The 22,018-nt window shown below is 32.7% G+C and overlaps 1 protein-coding gene across 1 annotated transcript in view; it reads right to left on the bottom strand.

Annotated features, from left to right (window-relative positions):
- Positions 1-22,018, bottom strand: part of RIT2 (Ras like without CAAX 2) — a 312,137-nt gene that overhangs the window by 240,948 nt on the left and 49,171 nt on the right. Inside the window, exon 2 of the mRNA XM_006919944.1 lies at positions 1,523-1,579. Within this exon, the coding sequence (XP_006920006.1) occupies positions 1,523-1,579 (57 nt within the window). The remainder of the gene's footprint in view (positions 1-1,522; positions 1,580-22,018) is intronic.

Raw genomic sequence — 22,018 nt, 5'->3', positions numbered from 1 at the left:
TTATTTTTCCTGAAGGAGCCATTTATGATTTATTCACATATATTGCCCTATTCAAGGTATCAGACTTGAGAGGCTGGTAAGCAAAAGGTAGATTTTTGAAACACCAGTACATATGAAGCTTATACAATGATGGAAAATAATGAACGGAGTGATTTGTGATTTCATAAATGGTATATTATACAGTCATATTTTCCAGCAAGATAAGATTCAGAGCTTTTGCCCAGAGATTTCTCCTCTTCTGTTACTCATAGTAGGTTATACAAAGTTACCAGCATTCCAGAATCAAGATATTTAGAAAATGGATTTGGAGAATTATTAAATATAGTTGCAGCCAATCGCTTCTAAAACTTTATAGAGTGATTATTTTCTCTCCAGAAACAAAACTCGACTCCTTAAGGAAGTGCTTTCTGATTAACAACATACATATTGCCTGCACTTAAAATCTTACTAATTCAATTCAACTGATGGAGAAGACCTTGCTGAATTATGGGACATTTAAAAATGAATACATTTGGTACATTTTATTTGTTTCACCAGTAGTACTCAAGCAAATGTCCTGGAGGATTTGCTGGAAGAGATACAAGATAATTACGTATAACATTTTATTTACACATTGGGACCTTGAATTAAAACTGCTAGGTGAGGATCACACCCATAGCGGGTGAGGGTAGAAGATTTTTCAGACAGAGAGAATAAAAAGGGTAAGAGATAAAGTATAGTCAAAACAACTCACGGTCTAGGCAATCAGGCAGCTTCGAGGGGTCCAGAAGCTATATGATTTTTTTGCTACCATGAAATAATACTCGATGTATATTCAGTGTGCTTTGAAAGAGAGAATACCATGACAGATGCTGCTTGGAAATTTTCAACTGATTCCTTAAAGTCGCTCTTTGAAAGAATAAAGCTGTGTTAAATACGTTTTTCTGTTTTGATTGAGGAAGAAAACATGTTCCTAATTCAATATGCTTGCACTTGATGTGATAGAAAGAAAATTGGATAGGAAAAATGAAACATGGCTGGAATTTTTTACCCTAACAATATTTTGACTCTTTGGGTCTCAGTTTCCTCATCTGCAAAATGAGGATGGTGAACAAAATTATACCTAGATTCTTTTCCAAATGCGCTGTTAACATGGTTATCTAATTTCGCAATACAAGATCAAAACACTGATAAATTGAGCAAATGGCCAATAAAAACTACATCAGTTATATTATCCAGAGCAGTTTTTCAAATGTAGTAGATATCCAGTAATGGATCCTGAAATGAACTTAATGTATTCCAATTATCATTTATCAGGAAGAAATAAAATAGAACAGAAAGTAGAGTGCATGGCAATGTAAGGACAAATATTGTTTCTTGAAGCTTATATTGTGGTAGTTTACATATTATATATTCATGTGTGTGTGTACTGTATCATTGTATAAAATATTTTTCTTATTCTTCAAAGACATCAACAATATTTGTAAGCCACTTATTTATAGTGTCTTTGTTTGGGCTAAGGAGAAAAGAGGCTTTTACTTACCAATAGTGGGGTCATGATAATCGGGGAACTGATGACTAATAAACTGCATTGTCATTGCTGAAAAAAAAAATAAATTCAATTTAATAAATATCCATTCATTAATCAATCAGTTATTCACCAGTGTACTTCATTAGTCTTTTAATAGGTTATAGTGAGTGACTTATTTCTGTGAGTGAACCACGAAATGATGATAATAAGAGAAAGCTCTAGAAGGAAAAATGTATCTAGAGTGAAAAATAATGCTAGATATTTCTCTGGAATATATATATCAAAATTTCAAGTGCATTTAAATAAAAATTACATAAGGAGTAAAAATGAGAAGGCTCTTGACATAATGAGAATGTAAACTACCTGTAGGATCCTTCTTGGCTTTCTCTGGTTAAATAGTTGGTATTGGTTAGAAAGATCTTTTTACTAAAAGTCCTTTAGTAAAAGTCCTGAGACTTAACTTTAGTAAAAGACCTAGGACTTAACTTCCTCATCTTTAAAATAAAAAGATAATCCCTGAAGTCTCTAATAGTTAAAAAGGTACATGCTTATATGAAATTTTATCCTTAGCTTTCCACATTTAAAATTATTTAAGTCACTTTTATTTTGTCTAATCCATATTTTTAGAACCCTTTATTAATTTTCATTACTTTTTTTGGTATCTCCTCTAAATTCTCCACATTCTTCTATATCTATACCTTTGTAATACATTTGCAATGTTTCTCTAGTAGAGTTTCCCCATATAAATTTTCATTATTGGGAGACAAGGGAATTCTGAAGTAAAGGAAAAAAACTAAAAAAAAAAAAAAATCGTATATAATAGTTCTCTGTCTTTTTTCTGTGAGTGTGTGTGTGTGTGAGATAGACTCTCTCCTTGACCAAACTTGAAAGAAGCTCCTCTCAGTCTTCTCACCTAGGCCTTGACCTTGGCCCCTGTCCTTGCTATGCCAGTTGTAGCAAGAATCCTGCTAAGTCAGTTTAGTGAGATTCTCTCACCTTTGATATCTGATCACCCTGTTTTTAAAAATTTTAATTAAATTTATTGGGTTAACTCTTGATATCTGATCACCATGGCCAATCTTCAACAAGAATCATTATAAATCCGTTTAGCAAGAATCCCCCCAGTCTTGATGTTTTTTCTTAAAAATTTCCTATCCACCAATGCCCACCCCCACTCCTTGACTCTAAATCCCCACTTTTCCTTGTTTTTGGAATTGAGTACAATTTTACAATGAGTTCTCTTTTCCACCATTGCAATAATTACTGAATAAAATCTGTTGTTACCACTTTACTGTTTGGCTTTGGTTCCTACTAACAGTGTATACATGCTTCAGCAAATGTTCAGAGCAAGGAAGACAGTTAAATTCAGCAAAACTGAACAAGGCACTAATCTATCCCTGTTGAGAAATACAAAGAAATGGACCTTGATTCAGTAAAATAGAATTTCTGTTTACACTTTAACACTGTTTACCTCCTGTCTTTGCACTGACAAAGAAGACTCCATATGAAAGTATTGCTCATTTGGGTTGTGTAGGGCAAGTTTTTGAAATGCAAACCAATATTCCTTACAGACAGCCTTAGGATTTAGAATATTTCAGGTAAACAAACTGAAAACAACATGTTTATTAAGTGGATATCAAGGAAAATTAGGAAAATATTTGTCTTGCATTTTAAAATAGCAGTCTCCTCTATCTCTCAGTCCCTGGCTAGTTTACTCTCATAGAAGTCAGATGCCCGGCCTCCTAATGAACAATTGGCTTGACTAGTCAATCAACTAAATTCCAAAGATGCTCAGACTCATTAATTCTAAAAGTAAAATAAAGATATTTCCACTCTACCCCACTCAGAACAAGGAGATATACACCTATTCACTAATGTGATTAAGAGCCTCACTATCCATCTTATGATAGTCAATTATTTAGGGTAAAATCTTAAAGATGTCTTTGGACACATCCCCTCTCATATCCTCCATCCAGTCACCATGAATTTTTATTGTTGCCTCCAAAATATCGTTCAAATGTGTCTCAATTATTTCTGAGGTTATTCTAGTTCAGTCATATTTCTTTTGAAAATCTCTATTGCAATAGGCTCAAAACTGATATCCTGTAGCTATTTCCTTTTCCTTCCATTAGAACTTTCACAATGGTACCAGAATCATCATTTAAAAGGGAACTATGTCATTCATATGTCAGTAACTATAAGGATAAAGACCATATTTGTTATGCCATGCTAGCATATGTGGTCCTTCATATGCCCATCATATCTGTTCAGTCTCAACTTTTACCACTATCCAGACAGCTACCTTGTGTTCTCAGACTTATTGAAGTACTTTCCATCCATGAGCACGCCTTTATGCTATAGCTTAGAATGGCCTTCACCTTCTTCATTTTGATATCATATTAACAAAGACTCTTATTGACCAAACTTTGGCTCCTCTGAACCCTCCTATAGGTCTTGACTTTTAACTTCCGTGTTCATCTCTCTTTCACTCAGTTTTAGGAAGAATACTCTTGTCAGTTTAGAATGAATTCTTCACACTAAATATCTGATCACTAGTGATATATAATCAAATTCCTCATTTCCCATCACCCCCTAGGTGACCTCTTCAGCTTACTTTCAGGAAATGTCTATTAACTCGGTCTAACCAGAATCCTTCCTACTCCTGTCGTTTCCTCTTAGTAATTTTCCATCTCCTGACCATTACCCTTCTCCGGGGCTATAAATCCCCACTTGTCCCTACTGTATTTGGAATTGAGACCAATTCTAAAATGAGGTCTCTTTCCTCTATTGCAATAGTTTTTGAATAAAATCTATATTTATTGCTTTAATTACTGTCTGTCTCTGGTTTTCTTTTACAATGCTAATAATGATCCATCTATCTGTACAAATGTCACACCATTCAGTCAACACATTTAAATTCTTCGTCTTTCAGGTGCCAGTCATGGAAGTTACCAAGAAGTGTTGGAAAACATTGTGTATAATTATGAGCTGGGTTAATTACTATAAATCTAGGTAGGCATTTTGAAGGCAGATAAAGTTTGGAATAAATTTAAGGAAAAACATATAAGCATTTTAAGAACTAATAGATGTATTTGATATTAAACTTCAAAATCACAGAATCAGTATTAGAAATAAATAAATCAGTCAAGGATTTACCTTGACATTTACTTATAAGAACATTTACTTATAAGAACACCTAGCATATATTTAGATGATGGAGTTTGTGCTTTAATGAAAACCTGCTGGTTATTGTAGAATTGAAAAAGCTTTTGAATTCTTAAATAATCTGATCTACCACTGAGACAGAACAAAGGGAGAGAGGGCTAGCTGAGCTTTGCCCCAGAACTTCAAAAGATAATTTTAGAAAGATCGATTTGTAAAAGTTTATTTTGTGTTTTACAAAGTGAATGCCTGATAGGACATCTAAAAGCCATTTACCTGTGCAGAGATAATATGTAAAACAATTTTTGAAGAATTTCTCCTGAATACCTATCAAGTTCAATGTTGAAGATAAGCAATCTACTAAATACTTACCGATTATACTGGGATTAAATTTTATTGATTTTACAATGTACGGGTTTACCTCCTCAAAATTTTGGGATCCTATTTTCCTTTGCCAAAAAGCCATTTTGTGAGAAAATCAATCACAGTTCCTTCTCTCTTTTCAGAGATTTTATTTGCATTGACTAATATCTTAATACATTGGTTTTTAAGACTCTAATGAAAGTGAAGATCTATGTCTCCTTCCCCAAAGTACATTTACATATGTACATAAAATCAGAAATCCATAATATTCACTTTAGATATTTATTTCTTATTATATACATTTTTTTTTTAAAGAAAACATTCCTTTGAAAAGAGGCACACAACGTTCCTAATACTTGAATGTGAACTAGCTCAATGGATTGAGTTGATAAAACCACCTAGCAAGCCTGACCAATCTGTATTCAGTATATTCAGGAAAGATGTAGGAAAGCAGGGCAAGATAGTATTAGAAATAAATTTTACATATTTTATCCTAGAGCTTACCCTGGCTGTGGGTTTGCTGTTCTGTAAAAGATAACAAGGATGATCTTGGAAAATTTTGAACAGGAGCCATCTCACATTGAGGTCAGGATAACTTTTACATACACTTTAGAAAATCTGCTAAGTCAGCAGTTTCAGAACATTTTTTAAGAAGACTACAACTACCAGAAGTTGTAGTCTTTCAATAATGGAAGAGTCTGTACGTATGTATGTATTTGAGATAGCTAAGAAATGTTCTGCAAAGTACTGAACCTCTGATTGCTATAAGAATGGATTTATTACATTCAGAGTCACTCAGAGTCAAAATTATTGCCAACGTACATTTAGCAGTTCTTGTCTGAGACTATAAAACTGAACTCAGAAGGAGTCTGTGGATATTAGCTAGGAATAAGAATGCTGAGTAAGGAATGGGATGATGGGAGGCAAGCACAAGAATTTATTGGATCTCATGAAGTATCTTAGAGCCCTTAGTCAAAACAGAATTGTGTATATGAATTTGGCAAACACCAGTTTTTGACCACTGAATCTTTCTATCAAAGTGAACCATTAGGGTAATTACCATTTGTTTTTATGAAAGCTGTTGATTTTCATGTTAATCTTAAACTCTTTTACCTTGCTAAAGTATTTTATTATTTGAGTTATTTTATCACGGTATCTAGGAGTTTCTATCACATCACTTACAAATAGAAATAGTTTCCAATTTTTATTTTTATAATTTATCTTGCATATATTCATTGTTTAATTCATTCAAGATAATATTAAATAGAGCAGGTAATTATCATCTTTGGTTTTCTTCTTGACCTTAGTGGGGATAAATTTTATTTTTCACAGTAAGGTACTAGCATTAGTATTGTGATATATTGACATAATTCATGATATTATGGAAGTAGTCAAACATTTTTGCTTTTTTGAAACCTTCAATAAGAAATAGGAGTTGTATTATTCAAAAGCTTTTTCAGTATAATGGAAATAATCATGTGATTCTTCTCCTGAGAACCATTAATATGATGAAATACTAATAGACATCCTCATTTCAAACCAAACTCACATTCTAGAATTGAAATCTGTTTGTCATGATGTCTTATTTTTTAATAAGGTATTAGAATCTGCTAATAATTTTTAAAAATTTTCAAAATCAGATTATTATCCATAAGCAATATGTGTGTGCAGTTTTCTCTTTTATGTCATCTCCATCAAGATTAGGTATCAAATATCAATCCTGTTCTTTCATTATAAAATAATTTAGGAAAATTTTCATTTATTTTCTATGCTCTGAAATAATTTATATAGCATTGGAACTACATGGTCTTTAGAGGTTTGGTAGGGACCTTTTCTTATTTTATTTTTAATTTCAGTTTTATTGCCTTGTGATCAGAGAGCATTATTTCTAATATCTTCACTTTATGTAATTTACTGATATTTTTGGTGTTTTAATATAGAATTAATGTGTTTGGTAAAATAAAGAATATTGATAAGAAGGTGATACTTGATACATGTGTTGATAAGATTTACTTTATTGATTGTATTTTTACTCTTTCATATCCTGATCTTTTGTCCGTTCTCAGTCTTGTTTTGAGAATGGTGTTTAAACTCATCAGTTATAAAAATGGCTGTGTTATTTGGTGCATAAATATTTTTAACACTATTATTTTCATCGTGGTTTATGACTTTTATTATTTAAAAGTGTCTTTCTTCATCTAATTATTATTATTATTTTTTGTCTGATATCAAGATTGTTATTGCTGCTTTATTTTTGTTTTTATTTGTTTGGTTTATCTTTTCTTATGCTTTTGCTTTTACCATTTTAGATCATTGTATTTTAGGTGAGTCTATTGTCTATTACATAGTGTTGAATTTTGTTTAAGAGCTTGAAAATTATTTTCTTTTAATGGATAAGTTAAGTTCATTCACCTCTAGCTACTCTTACATTTCTCCATGTCTTTTCATGGCTTAATAGCTTTATTATTATTACTATTATTTTAGCTCTGAACAATATTCCATTGTCTGGATGTACTACAGGTTAATTATCCATCAATCTACTGCAGGACATCTTTGTTGCTTGCAAGTTTTGGCAATTAAGAACAAAGCTGCTATAAACATCCATGTGCAGGTTTTTGTGTGGATATGTTTTCAACTCCTTTGGGTAGATGCCAAGGAGTATGATTGCTGGATATGTTTATATATGAGATGTTTCTTTCTGTAAGAAATCACCAAACTATCTTCCAGAGTGGCTGCACCACTTTGCATTCCCACCAGCAAAACTTCATTCATTTGAATTTTAGCTCCACATCCTTGTCAGAATTTGGTGGTGTTAGCATTCTGGATTTTGGTCATTCTAATAGGTGTATAATGGTGTCTTGTTTTAATTTGCATTTCCCTGGTGACAAATGGTGTAGGGATTTTTTTATTCTACATGCTTATTTGCCACTTGTATATTTTCTTTGGTAAGGGATCTGTTAAGATCTTTGGCCCAGTTTTTAATCACATTGTTTGTTTTCTTATTGTTGAGTTTTTATGCAATCTTTGTGTATTTTGGATAACAGTCTTTTATCAAATGTGTCTTTTGTAAATAGTTTCTCCTAATTTGTGCCTTGTCTTCTAATTCTCTTTATATTGTCTTTGGTAGAGCAGAAGTTTTTAATTTTAATAAAGTACAGCTTATTATTTTCATTCATGAATTGTGCCTTTGGTATTTTATCTAAAAAAGCATTGCTATACCCAAGTTTCTCTAGGTTGTCTCGGTGTTATCTTCTACGAGTTTTATAGGTTTGAATTTTACATTTAGGCCTATTATACATTTTGAATTCATTTTTTTTTTACCTGTATAAGGTCTGTCTCAAGATTCATTTTTTTATGTGAATATGCAGTTGTTCCAGCACTGTTTGTTAAAGTAGTATCTTTGCTCTTTTGTATTGCCATTACTCCTTTGCCAGAGATCAGTTGAGTATATTTGTGACACTTTATTTCTGGGCTCTCTATTCTGTTTCATTGATATGTTTGTCTGTTATTTCACCAATATTACACTATCTTGATTATTGTAGCTTTATTGTAAGCCTTAAAGTCATGTAGCATCAGTCCTCCAACTTTGTTCTTCTCCTTCAATATTGTGTTGACACCTATGAGTCATTTGCCTCTCCATATAAACTTTATATCAGTTTGTTGATACCCATATAACTTGCTGTGGTTTAGATTGGAATTGCACTGAACATATAAATTAATTTGGGAGTAACTGACATCTTGACAATATTGAGTATTCTTATTCATAAACATGGAACATCTCTCCATTTATTTAATTCTTCTTTGAATTAATTTTTTAGAGTGTTATAGTCTTCCTTATGTGGAGCTTGTATGTATTTTGTTAGCTTTCCCACTTCATCCTTCACAACAAAGTGGCAGAAGAGTGAAGAGAGAGAATTCATGAAGGATAGCATGAGGGGTTTTTAGGAAAAAGTCCTCTAAATATTCTATATTGCTATATCCACATTCTTTTCTCGAGTTCAGTTGCTTGGCTCCACCTAACAGCTATGAGGCTGAGGTGTGGTCAGTAAGAAAAGAAAACGCGTCTTGGTGAACACACAGTAATTTCTAGCATATGGGGGAAAAGGACAGTCAGAGGAAATATGAAAATGTCAAATGAAGGAAAATAAAATATCACTCTCCCACCCCCAAAATCATTCTCTGGAAAACTAAATTAGATTTTAATGTTATTCTTTTCCTTACTAATTACCTTGAAGGAGGTATCTAGACTTTTTAAATAAAGCATCTTTTAATTTCTGCTGAGTACCTCAAAAATAAGTAAAAAAAAAATTTTTTTTAGGTTATAGCAACCTACATGGTGAAAATACATGTATAATTTTATAGATTTAAAAATTTATTATCTAGCTAAGAATATGTCTGAAATGATGGGCTAAGTGTTTATGTGTGTGTGTGTGTTTTCCAGGTGAACCCTGTGGCCATCATAAAAAATCTGAGATAAGAAATAGCTATAGGAGGTTTGTCACACTTCGTGCACATAAATGCTTCTTATGTCTGCTTGCTTTCGCTGGCTTTATGGATACAGAGACAGTGCATAGTGCCTACAAGTAGGAAAGGCATTTAAAGATCAGAAAAGTAGAGTTATTCACTATAATCTTAACAAAAGTAATTAGGGATGATTTGATTGTCTTTTCGATTTCTTAAAGTATTACAGTTAGTGGATGACCCTTGTTAGCAAACAAAAATACTTTTTTATCTCCCTACAGAAATGGACATTTACTTAACATTAAGCTGCAGATAACATCAGGAAGTACCAGATGGATTTTATATCAAAGACCCTTTTTCTTTATTAGTGGCCACATCATTAATATATGTTATGTAAATGTAGTGCTTTCCCAGACCTTATAAAATATTCATTAAATGCATACAGTAAATAATGGGCAATTGTATCTTCAATGTTCATACAAAAGTAGTATTCAGAGATTAAATACAATCATTTTTTTAAGGCAAACCCATTTTGATTGGACTCTTCTTTTTCATCTATGTTTTTTATTTAAATTTCCATTTTATTATTCAGATATTCTGATAATTTACTATTTCATTTTAAAGTTTAATTTAAACCAACTGCTTCTTGTTTTGCATAGTTTAGTATTAAATCATCAAATTTACCTATATGAAAAATCTGACAATATTATATATCACCCTCCTTGGAATGTCAGTGGTATTTGCCCAAAGGCAGAGACTGTTGGTTATTAAAAAAAAAGTTATGGAAAGAAAAGGCATTTTATACAAAATTTTTAAAAGATTAAAATACTGCATAAAATCACACCACTTCATTGTTACTCTCCCTAACACCCCCTCCCTGCAAAAAAGAAAATGAATTTGATATTTATGGAAAGTACTAAACTGAAACATGCTGGAGAATGATATCATCTAATTACACAGAGATAGTGGTTGTCAAGTAATTGCCTTCCCTTTGGGACTTGAAGTCCTGTCAGTGGAGTAGAACAGATAAAATGGATGTCCAGTCACTTTGATTTATTCCTATTGCTTTCTTGTTGTGGTACCCTGAAAAAATTACTTAAACTTTCTGTGTCAGGTTTTTTTTTTTGTCTGAAAAATAAGAGGAGTAAGGACAGACATCTTAAAGCCACATCCATATTTAGCATTCTATAATACCTCTTTCTTCATCTCATTGTCCTCCTCATCATCATCGCTAGTCCTTCACGCATTTAAGATTTGGTTCTGTTATCTCTATTCTAATTGCCTTCTCTTTAGTCATTCTTTTCTACCCACGCTGGCTTTCTGGGAGTTTTTTTTTTAAAGCTTTCCAACCATGATAGTTCCCAAGAAAGAGACTTTGCTGGTGATGTTCCTTCTGCTGGAATGTTTTTCTCTCAGATAACTGCTTGGCTTGCCTCTTTCAGAATATTACTCACATGTGACCTCCTTTGGGAAATGTTTTTATTATTATTGTTATTATTTTTTACTACTGCATTTAAATTGAAACTCATTTCTCTTCACTAGGATTCCCTATTCTCCTTTCCTAGTATTCATTCATTTATCCATTTATTCATTCATTTACCTATTCAAAAATATTTATTAGGTGCTTAGGACACACCAGTGAACAAAATGGACCTCTGCCCTTTAGGGCCTTACATTCTAGAAGATGTTGGGAATTGAGAGGGAAACAAAAAATAAAAATGGACATATATTTGCATATATTTAAGAGTAGGTTAGAAGGTAACAACTACTATGAAAAAATAAAATTATTATAGGATCATTATTAAAATATAAAAAAATGTTACATTAGGATGAACTTCCTTGGAAAAAAGCTTAATGAATATACAATTTCCAGAAAGAATAGTAACAAATACCCATTTTCCGCTTTTAAAGAACTTGTTTATATAGGTTTTATTTTCATTTTGTATTTGTATTTATTTTCTTTTTTGAAATTAATTAATTTATTTTAATTAGTTTCAAATATACAGTACCTTGGTTAGACATCTATATAGTTCATAAAACAAGCCCCACAATTGCTCCCTCCCTCCCCTGGCCCTCCACCTAGCCAACGTATTAATGCTAACCACATTTCCTATGCCGTGCTGCCCATCCCCATTACTGTCTATCAACTACTAATTTGTACTTCTTTAACCCTTCACCCTATTCTCCCAGCCTCCACCCCTTTCCCCTCTGTCCATCACCAAATTGTCCACTATATTTGTGAGTCTATTTTTGATTAGTTTGTTCTTTTCGTTCCTTAGATTCTGCATATAAGTGAAATTATATGGTATTTATCTTTGTCTGACTTATTTCACAAATAGTATTAGATAACTGTCTTTTATATCCCAATTAATATATTTATAAGGAAATATAATATTTTTATTACAACATCATTATCTAAAATAAGCTTGGAATTCTATCCTTTAAAAGAATTTAAATTTAGGATGAAATTTTTAGATACCAATTTTAACATATATATGTTGGGTACCTAATATTTCAAAAGTCCTTTAAGGAGCAACTTAACAAAAAAAAAAAAAACAGTTTTAAATCCATGCATTAACTTGATCTGGGTTATAGATCTATCAAGGAAACAAATTGGTAGGGGTCATACTACTCCGCAGCCAGACACTTTCCGTTGTGCTAATTGCTTCGTAGTAATTCCTTTCTCTTAACTGAAAATTTGTACTCTCTCATGAGTGGACCATTGATGCTTGCTGAATAATAGCATAGATATGTGAGAAATGTTTGTTTTTTGAATGTACAAATAAAGGAATAAATCTTAAATTATCTTTCGACTTACAGTTAAACTCAGGTGAATAGTTCTTAGTTCTTTTATTTTTTGTCGATAGTTCTTTTTCTACCAGCACTCACATTTACAAACATTTTCTAAGATGTATTGAGTTAAGGGTCAGAAACAGTCTCATGGAAAGGTGAAGGGATTCAGAAGTATAAATTGGCAGTTACAAAATAGTCATAGGGATGTAAAGTACAGCATAGGGAATATAGTCAATAATATTGTAATAAATATGTATTGTGTCACATCGGTGCTAGATTTATCAGGGGATCACTTCCTAAGTTATATAAATGTTTAACCACTATTGCATGTCAATTATAATTGAAAAAAAAACAACAACAACAAAATAAAACCAGCCTCATGAGAAGCCATAGTATGGACTATTTCCCAAAGAGAGTACCTCACCCTGCCGAGAGACTCAAGTCAGATGAGGTGGCTGCCAACCTGGAATACCCCCAAACAGGAATGATAAAATCCTTTTAAACTCAAGATAATAGGACAGTACTAAAAACAGTGGTAGAACTGGATCTTCATGGAGTTTGGCAAAGACAGCCAGAGACCCCTCCTTAATTCTCTTTGAAGCTTTTGGTGCTAAAGAGGTTGAACTTTGGGGTAGACTAAAAAGAATGCTGAAACAGACATTAGGTTAGAAAAATCTTAATCTCCACTCTAATGCTTAATCTCTACTTAATCTCCACTCTAATCTCCACTCTAACTAATACATTTCTAACATGAATGGAGGACTCCTTTGTTTTCTGTATGGATACTACAGATTCTAAATTTCTATAAAATTAACATTTAGAAAGAAGAATCCAACAATGGTGGTTTGGTGCCTTCTAAATTAAAAAGCATAATTCAGCGTATTTATATCAGGATACATGAAGCTCAGTAACCCAGGCAAATGTCAAACCTATGCCTCCAAGAGTTGGATCTCTCCACAGATTATTATTTTCTTAGAAGAGAAACATCATGAGGGTATAGGATGGGGAAGGGGTTGACGTTTGGGAGTTCAGAGGCAGATTAGGAAATGGCCCTGTTTGGGGGAACGATGTTAAACTAGGAAGTTAGGTAGGAGAGACGACCCTGGAAGTTCTCTGTTTTGCTGATGGATTTCCCTTCCCCCATAATGCTCTTTCTCCTTCACTTCCTTTTCTCCTCCTTCCCCCATAAACCCTCTGCTAACAGAAAGAAATGGTGCTTTCCAGGACATTAAAAATTCTATTCATCTTCACTGAGTGATTTTCAAGGATGATTGATGGGACACAAAAAGAAATGATGGATATTAAAACTCAGTATTACCAGTCATTACTTATTTGCTCTATGCTGACAGTTTATTTTGTACTTAATGAAACAAAGAAGAAAAATAGACATTTTCACCAATCATTTCTCAAATATTTTATCATTTAGGATAAACCCCATCTCTTTAGGTAAATGAAATACTGTTGAGGCCCTGCATACATGTACTAACATAGGTAAATATATCCTTCTCTTCTGTTCTACTCTTAGAATATAATAATTAATGGAGACAACTGTTGTAGTCTCATTCATGTGAATGGGTCATGGTAACCAGAAAGAGCCCCAAAGCGCTCAGATTTGTCATGGGAGTTACTATAGACATTAATATTTAGTCTATATCAGAATTTATATTCTTACTATTTGCCATAAGAATTTACTCTGTTTTGACACCCTGATCTAGCAGTGAAAGCATTTCCTGACATTTTATTATATTAGTAACTAACAGACAACATACATCTTGGTGCTGAAGGATTTTTTCTTTTATAGGTTCAGAAGATTTTCAAAGCATAAAGTACTTGTGAATGAAGTGTTACTATAATATTTGCATATTTCTTAAGCATTTTCCTTCACTCGATTAATCTTTATCTTATTTCTAAGAATTTCATAATACTCTTTGTACAATACTTTACCAATCTCTTTAGTAAAATATTCCTTTTGTTCATTGATTTTATTTCTAAGTTCATTAAACTTCCTGAGTTTTGTACACTTGAAACCTATATAATTTTATTAACCAATATCACCCCAATAAATGTAATAAAACAAACAAAAAAAAAACCCCACAAAAAACATCATTAGCTTCTATCAGCTTTTATAGTCCTTCATGATACAATAGATGCTTCAGCCAAGGAGAAAAGCTCTGAAAAGCAGAGATAAGACAAGCCCTGATCAAAGGCACACTATTTCCATGGCCCTCCTCAGATCATCTCTGTTTACATTAATAATACTAATAATTATAATAATTTTTATAATACTATATTTTTTAGGACATTTTGGTTCAAGTAATATTTTAAACTATCTGCTTCTTTTCACAACATGCATGAAATGACATAAATCTAAAGGCAAAAGGTAATAGCCTGGGAATCATAAGCAAGATTTAGAGCAATCCTGACAGGCTGGAATGCTGCAACGAAACCAGAAAGATGGAAGGTAACAACTTAATGTGAAAGTCTTGAATTTTAGTTCAAATAATCAATTTTACAATTACAAAAGTAGAGAATGAGTTGGACCTGGTATGACATCTGTTCAAATGAGAAAAGACATGGGGGTGAGGATTAGGTCTATATAATTATCTGACACAAGATAAAATTTGAGCAAGATGCACAGTTTAGGGCAGATTGTGACTGTATTATTAAATTTCCAAATATCACTGGTCGGTTCTTTATATTAAATTTGTTATGGCGACATGAACGAATCCACTGACCGGATCCAGCCCTCATGACAAACATGCTTCCTCCCCAACACAGCCTTGAGATGAGGTCTGCCTACAGCTGTGCCCCCTTTACTGGCCTCCAAATACCTGATAGGTCAAGGCGTTGGCTACTTGGAGACAGAACACACTGTACTGGCAGACAACACAGTGTTTCTTCCGTCAATGTTGACAGAACTGAATCGTGCTTATTCTGTCTAAGGCAGTGGCTCTCAAAGTGTGGTCAAATAACCCCCAAGGGTTTGTGAGAACCTTTCACAGGGTTAATGAGGTCCTCTTTTTTCCAATTTCATACCTCTATGAAACTGAATTTTTTTTTCCTATACTCAACCAAAACAACTTATTGCAGCATATTGAACACAGAAGCAGACAAGAGACTCCAAATGTCTTTCAAGCTAGATATCAGTGGATATTTTAAAATATGTAAAACAATGCCATTCTCAATTTTTTGCCTTTTTTGGAAAATATAGATGTTTTAAATGTTGCTTGTATAACATATTTTTTAAAAAATTAACGTTTATAATAACTTTTAATAAACGAGTTCGATTTTATAAAATTTCAGTTTTAATTTATAATGTTACATATCAATACAAATAACTTATAGAGTTAAATGTTCTTTGTTTACACGTGTGTAAAATGATCCCAAGACCAAAATGTTTGAGTACCACTTATCTAGGGCAAAACCTCAGCCTACTTGAAAGAACTATGATTATTCATACATCAATTAATAACATTTCAACAGCCTATAATTAAAGATAAAACAATATAAAAGCCCACTTGGTTAAGATAACAAAAAATAACTTCTGATCTCTGTTTTCCTTTTTTCTCATTTCCTTTTATTTTCTCTCTTTTCTTCTCCATGTTCCTATGTCATATATTCATGGCTACTATGCTTACATATTTAATTTTATACTTTTCATCTTTTCCTTTTCCCCTCACTCTCTCTTTCCATACCCAATTCTTTCACCCTGTCCTACCTTTCTTCCTTCCCAGAACCTGATGCTACCTTTTTTCTGCTTCACCACTGCTGTAACTGCACACGAATCAAATTACAAAATTAAAAATAAAAGCTTTGTTTAACAAATAAAGTTTTAGTATATTTCTACCAAATCACTCCTTCTACTCTCCTCTCAAAATAGCTAAAATTAAAAATTTGTTGACATTCATGAAAACTCCCAAAATACCGAAAATAATTTTTGTTATACTTTACTGCAGTTTTTGAATTTTTTCCCTAGAAACATTTTTTAACATTCTTACAGAAACAAAGAGAAAATAAACTTAAAAGAAAATGACTTTATTTATAAACTAGGGAGTGAGGAATCTTCAAATGAGAAGAGTAGCTGAAATGAGAAGAAAAAGGAAGAAATTGCTGTGACAAAAGTACAAAACCAGGGGTCCTGAAAGAAGGCTTATGCCAGAGGGAGAGTCTCAGCAATGAGCATGGCTAGAAAGTGTTGGACAATTTAACGGCAGATGCCAAATTTTTAAGTATGTTCTCACATTGTGTTGAAATTACACTCTGTTGTCTTTTCTCTTTACTAAAATTATTACATACAAAATCTTGAGGAAGGGAGAGTTTCTACTGTTTAGACCCGTCATGGGGTGAAAGGTGGCTGGTTATGCTAAATGAGGTAAGTAGACAGAGAAAATGATATCATTTATATGTGGAATCTTTAAAAAAAAAAAAAAAAAAGGTCAAACTTGTTAAAAACAAATAATATAAGGGGGGTAGTAGATAAGAGTGATGTTAAGAGTACAACTTACAAGGAGTAGTAAATAAGCCATCATGATCCAATGCACAGTGTAATGAATATAGACAACAATATTGCATATGATTATGTAATGTGATAAATATAGCTACAGAGGCAATCATATTACAATACTGTTGGCTCTATGTATCCATGGTTTCTGCATCTGCATCAATCAACTGTGGATGGAAAATATTTTTTAAAAATGTTAAGTTGTTGCTGACCGGTGCCACATAGTTAGGCCTACTATGATTGTGTCTGTACTTAACATGTACATACTTTTTTTTCCTTGTCATTATTCCTTAAACAGTACATTTCCATAGCATTTACATTGCATTAGGTATTATAAGTAATCTAGAGATGATTCAAAGTATATCAGAGGAGGTACATAAACTATATGCAAATACTGTGCCATTTTATGTAAGGAATTTAAGTATCTGAGGATTTTGGTATCCATGTGGGGGAGTCCTGGAACCAATCCCTCATGGAAACTCAGGACAACTGTATATAAATGTATCAAAGCAACACTTAAATTTACACAATGTTATATGTCAAATAGATTCAATTTAAAAGAAAGACAATAGCAGGCCCAGGAACTGAGAGCAAAACTTGAAGCCAAGTGAGATCAATGAAGCAGTTGCTGATGTGGATTGACTCAGGGATGTTTAAGTCCCTTTGGAATCACCAAAAGACAGGGGAAGTCATACTAACCTCTCCACAGTGTGTTATGCTGGGACTTGAATGATTCAATTGAGAGATTTCCTGAATTCTAATATAATTATTATATTATATTGTTTAGTGTTACCTTTACTACATATAAAGCTAGATTCAAAGCTACCTGGAATAAGGGACTCTGATTCCATATTGATAATATCCATTATCTCACATGACACTAAGAGTAGTAGGTATTCAGTAAAGACTGGTGACTGACTTGACAGTGATATAAATAATACATACTAAATATTTTGAAACCAATAATTTAGAGATGGATGTTTAGATTGTACGATTATACCCAACTGTCAATCTAGTGAAATAGTTAAGGGAACAAGTATGAGAGGTGTAAGATATTTTCTGTATTTGAATCTCGACTCTGTACTTATATGTTGTGACTTTGGGAGACTTAGTAAATAATTTTTGTTTCTCAGTTGCTTCATTTATAAAGTAGAGCTAAAAATAATACCTATTATTGGGTTGTTATGAAAGTAAGTGAAACAATATATATAAGGAACTTAAATTAATGACTAGGCAATTCTAAGGTGTCAATGAACATTATCAAGATTTTTAAAACTTTTATTTGGAATGATTTAGATGATTTCCCTTTCCAATATTGCATTGTATTCTCAGGGTCAAATAAGCTAAAATATGATGCTTTTGTAAACCGCAACTCAAATATATTCATATGATGCTATTCCATCTGTTGAAATATAATATTTCAATCAACTGGTATTTTGAGTTCATGAGCACATCTTGTTTGCTAGTCCTATTATCATGAGAATACCAATTGTTCATTAACTTTTTTTGTTGTTGAATTAATTAGTAGAAAAGATAATATAATCAAGATACTGATTTCTAAAATTATTCAACTACATACTGCAGGGAATTGAAAAAAAATGGTTTGATTCTAAAATACACACCCTACTTACTTGGTTAGGGTTGTTTTCTGTCATTTGCTCTCCTTAATATATAAATGGTAGCACTACTAGTTGTAGCACTCCAACTCTCTGGAATAAATGTAGTGAATTATGAAGAGGTACCTGGCAAACCATCACAGACATTCATGATGATAGCGAATCCTGGCATATGAAATCTCGAAAACAGCCTGAACTTCCTTTTTATAAACAATGACACAAAAGGAATCACCTGGAATTTGGCCAGGGTTTGATAAACAGATTATTTAGCAATGGTGTCAAGATATTTGAGTTCTCACAATGGCTAAAGCTAGCTCTAAATTAATTCAGACAAATTACAATAACAGTTCTAGTTTAATTTCCTTAACTAAGTCATGAGGGCTGTAATAGATATCATTTTTATTTTCTGTACTTTTATTTAACAAAAAAAAATTGCACTATAGTTAGGTACTCTTAAGTTTTGGTACAGAGTTGAAATATCTTCAAGGAACTTACAGTTGAGTGATGCATACTAAATTATATGATAATTAATCATAGATTCTTATTTAGGCAAAGAAGAGAGGAGGTGAGTGATTATTTCTTTGAGAAGGTGGGGCAATCCTGAATCTTGAATAGTAAGCATATGTTAATAATACCCATAGGAAACTTCAAGGCAAAGGAAACAGCATGCTCAGAAGTCCCAAAAGCTCAGGCAACATACTAAGTTCAGGAATTTCTGAGAATTCAGTATAGGTGGAGACCAGACGTGGAAGGGCCAGATAAGGATGGGGAAAGAAGTCAATGTCCTATTACCAAGGTCCCTTATACCATGCTAAACATTTTAAATTTTCTCCTAAAAGCAGTAGATAACCATGAAAATGTTTTTAGAGAGAAGTGATATATTCAGAATGACATTTTGAAAACAAAATCCAGAATGGGGTCATATAGTAACCCTATTCTTAATTTTTTTGAGGAAACTCTATATTGTTTTCCATAGTGGATATACTCATTTACATTCCCAGGAGCAGTGTTTGAGGGTTCCTTTTTCTCAACAACATCTCCAATACTTGTTATTACTTTTCTTGTTGATAATAGCCATTCTAACAGGTGTGAGGTGGTACCTCATTGTGGTTTTGATTTGCACCTTCCTTATAGCTAGTGAAGTTGAGCATCTTTTTATGTATCAGTTGGTCATTTGTATGTTTTCTTAGGAGAAGTGTCTGTTCAGGTCCTCTGCCCATTTTTCAATTGGATTGTTTTTCTTGTTGTTTTTGAGCTGGATGAATTCTTTATATATTTTGGATATTAACCCATTAATATAGGTGTTGTTTGCAAATATCTTCTCTCATTCATTTGATTGCATTTTTGTTTCGTTGATGCTTTCTTTTGCTATACAGAAGTTTTTAGTTTGATATAGACCCATTCACTTATTTTTGCTTTTACTTCTCTTGCCTTTGAGCTCAAATTCATAAAATCCTCTCTAAGACCAAGGTAAAAATTTGAAAACATTTATTCAAAAAGATAATATGTACCCATATGTTCACTGCAGCATTATTCACAGTGGCCAAGACATGGAAACAACCTAAGTGCCCTACAGTAGATGACTGGATAAAGATATGGTACATATATATAATGGAATACTACTTGACCATAAGATAAAATACTGCCATTTGTGACAACATGGATGGATCTTAAGATAGGGCTAAGTGAAATAAGCCAGGCAGAAAAAGTCAAGAACCATATGATTTTACTCATATGTGGGATATGAAATTTAAAGCAACAAATAGACAAATAGGAAAAAAAAACACAAAAAAAATTTATAGACACTGACAACAATTTAGTGGTCACCAGAGGGAAAAAGATTGGAGGGAGGTAGCACTATGGGTAAAGGGTGTCAAATATATGGTGACGGAAGATTTGACTTTAGATGGTGAACACACAATGCAATACACAGATAATGTATTATAGAATTGTACACTTGAAACCTATGTAATTTTATTAACTAATGTCACCCCAATACATTTAATAATTTTTTTTTTAAAAAAAGAAAACAAAATCCACTGGCAGAAATGAAACAATAGATATGGAGTGGCAATAGATACTGTGTGCAGGGAGACTGCTGTGGGAAAGCTAGGTAAGAAAAAATAAGGCTTGACATAAGATTTCAGCAGCAGAGGTTTGAGAAATGAACAGAATTGGTAAATATCACGGAAAAAAATTTGCATGAATTATAGACCAATTAAATGTATGTGGAAGAGAATTATTTTTTCTGGGTGGATGGGGTGATGCCCTTTGCTAAGAGAACATAGTAATGGGAACAGGTTGAAAAAGATAATGTATTTCCATATAGGATAGGTTCAATTTAAGGTTCCTGTGGGCTTATAGAGGAAGGCATCCATCAAATAGGAAAGTTATTAACCCACAAAATAGGAAATAAGAAATGCCTAAAGAAATGTACAATTTTTTAAATTTTTACCATAGTTTAGAATACTCCTCAATCATCTTTTTCCAGATGAAATTTGTACTTTTCCAACCTAGAGCTTCCCTTAGCTTCCTGTGTTTTCCACTCCCTGTCTTTCTGTGTGGTTTCTGAGATTATCACAAGACTGCTGAGATCCTGCATGACATAGAACATACACGGTACCCAGGGCTCTATCAAGGATTTATAAGCCAAGTATTGCCACATAATAGCTTCCTGGACAATGACACTCTTCGCTCATGAATTTGTCTTAAGATTTTCTCTTTTCACTGCCATTATCCTTCTATTAAAAACTGGCTAATAAATAACAATCATGTTTTTTCCCTTCTCCCATCAACCTTTAATTATTGCATTAACTTTTTCTATATATATAATTAAAAAGTTATATAGTAGCATTGATATATGTGAAAAATATATGAACCTAAATCATTAAAAATATGGATGCTCTAAGAAATTTAATTAGGATTATGTAAAGAATAAAGAGCTATGTATGGGAATGATTTATTAACTAGACATATTTGTATCTATTATAATACCCATGGTGAGTCATATAATGTAAAATCTAATTTGAAAATAGTTGATGCTATCTCCTAACTCTAACTTTCTGAATCCTTCACAGAATTTATCACATATTCTTCCATGTAAGACTCTCTAATCTCCATTGCATATAGGATCAATTCCAATTCCATATAGTTTGATGTTCAAAAAGTTCTTCCTAATATGTCAGACCGAATGTGTGTTAAAATTTCTATTAGAATGAATTTGAAGTTCATAAAACTGTGAACTCCTGTAGCTGATTTCCTTTCCACAACTTTTACTTGGCCATGTCTTATTTGCTTGTTTCCTTCTATATCTGCACTCAGCAGCATTTACTTCAGTTTTTCTTCTTCTCTGAGAACTTCTCCAGTCCTTCCAATCTTCAGTGCTTCTAATTACCTTCAGCACTTATACTCTGTCTCCTTTCTCACTCTCTTCATAAATATATGTATACCTGCATTCACAAGTAGCCTATATGGAAGAGGGAGGTGAAAGTGGCCAGAAGTGAGCAGGAGATAACAGTTAGATCTTGCCTGCAAGTTCCAGGCACATCACATGCCAGGGTTAATTCAGCAAGGACTAAAGAGATAGAAATGATATCTGGAAAATGAGTATTT

This window comes from Pteropus alecto, unplaced genomic scaffold (genome assembly GCF_000325575.1).
Source record: "Pteropus alecto unplaced genomic scaffold, ASM32557v1 scaffold146, whole genome shotgun sequence".
In the NCBI taxonomy this organism is placed as follows: Eukaryota; Metazoa; Chordata; class Mammalia; order Chiroptera; family Pteropodidae; genus Pteropus; species Pteropus alecto.
The sequence above is the reverse complement of the archived record's forward strand: the minus strand, read 5'-3'. Positions and strand labels throughout refer to the sequence as shown.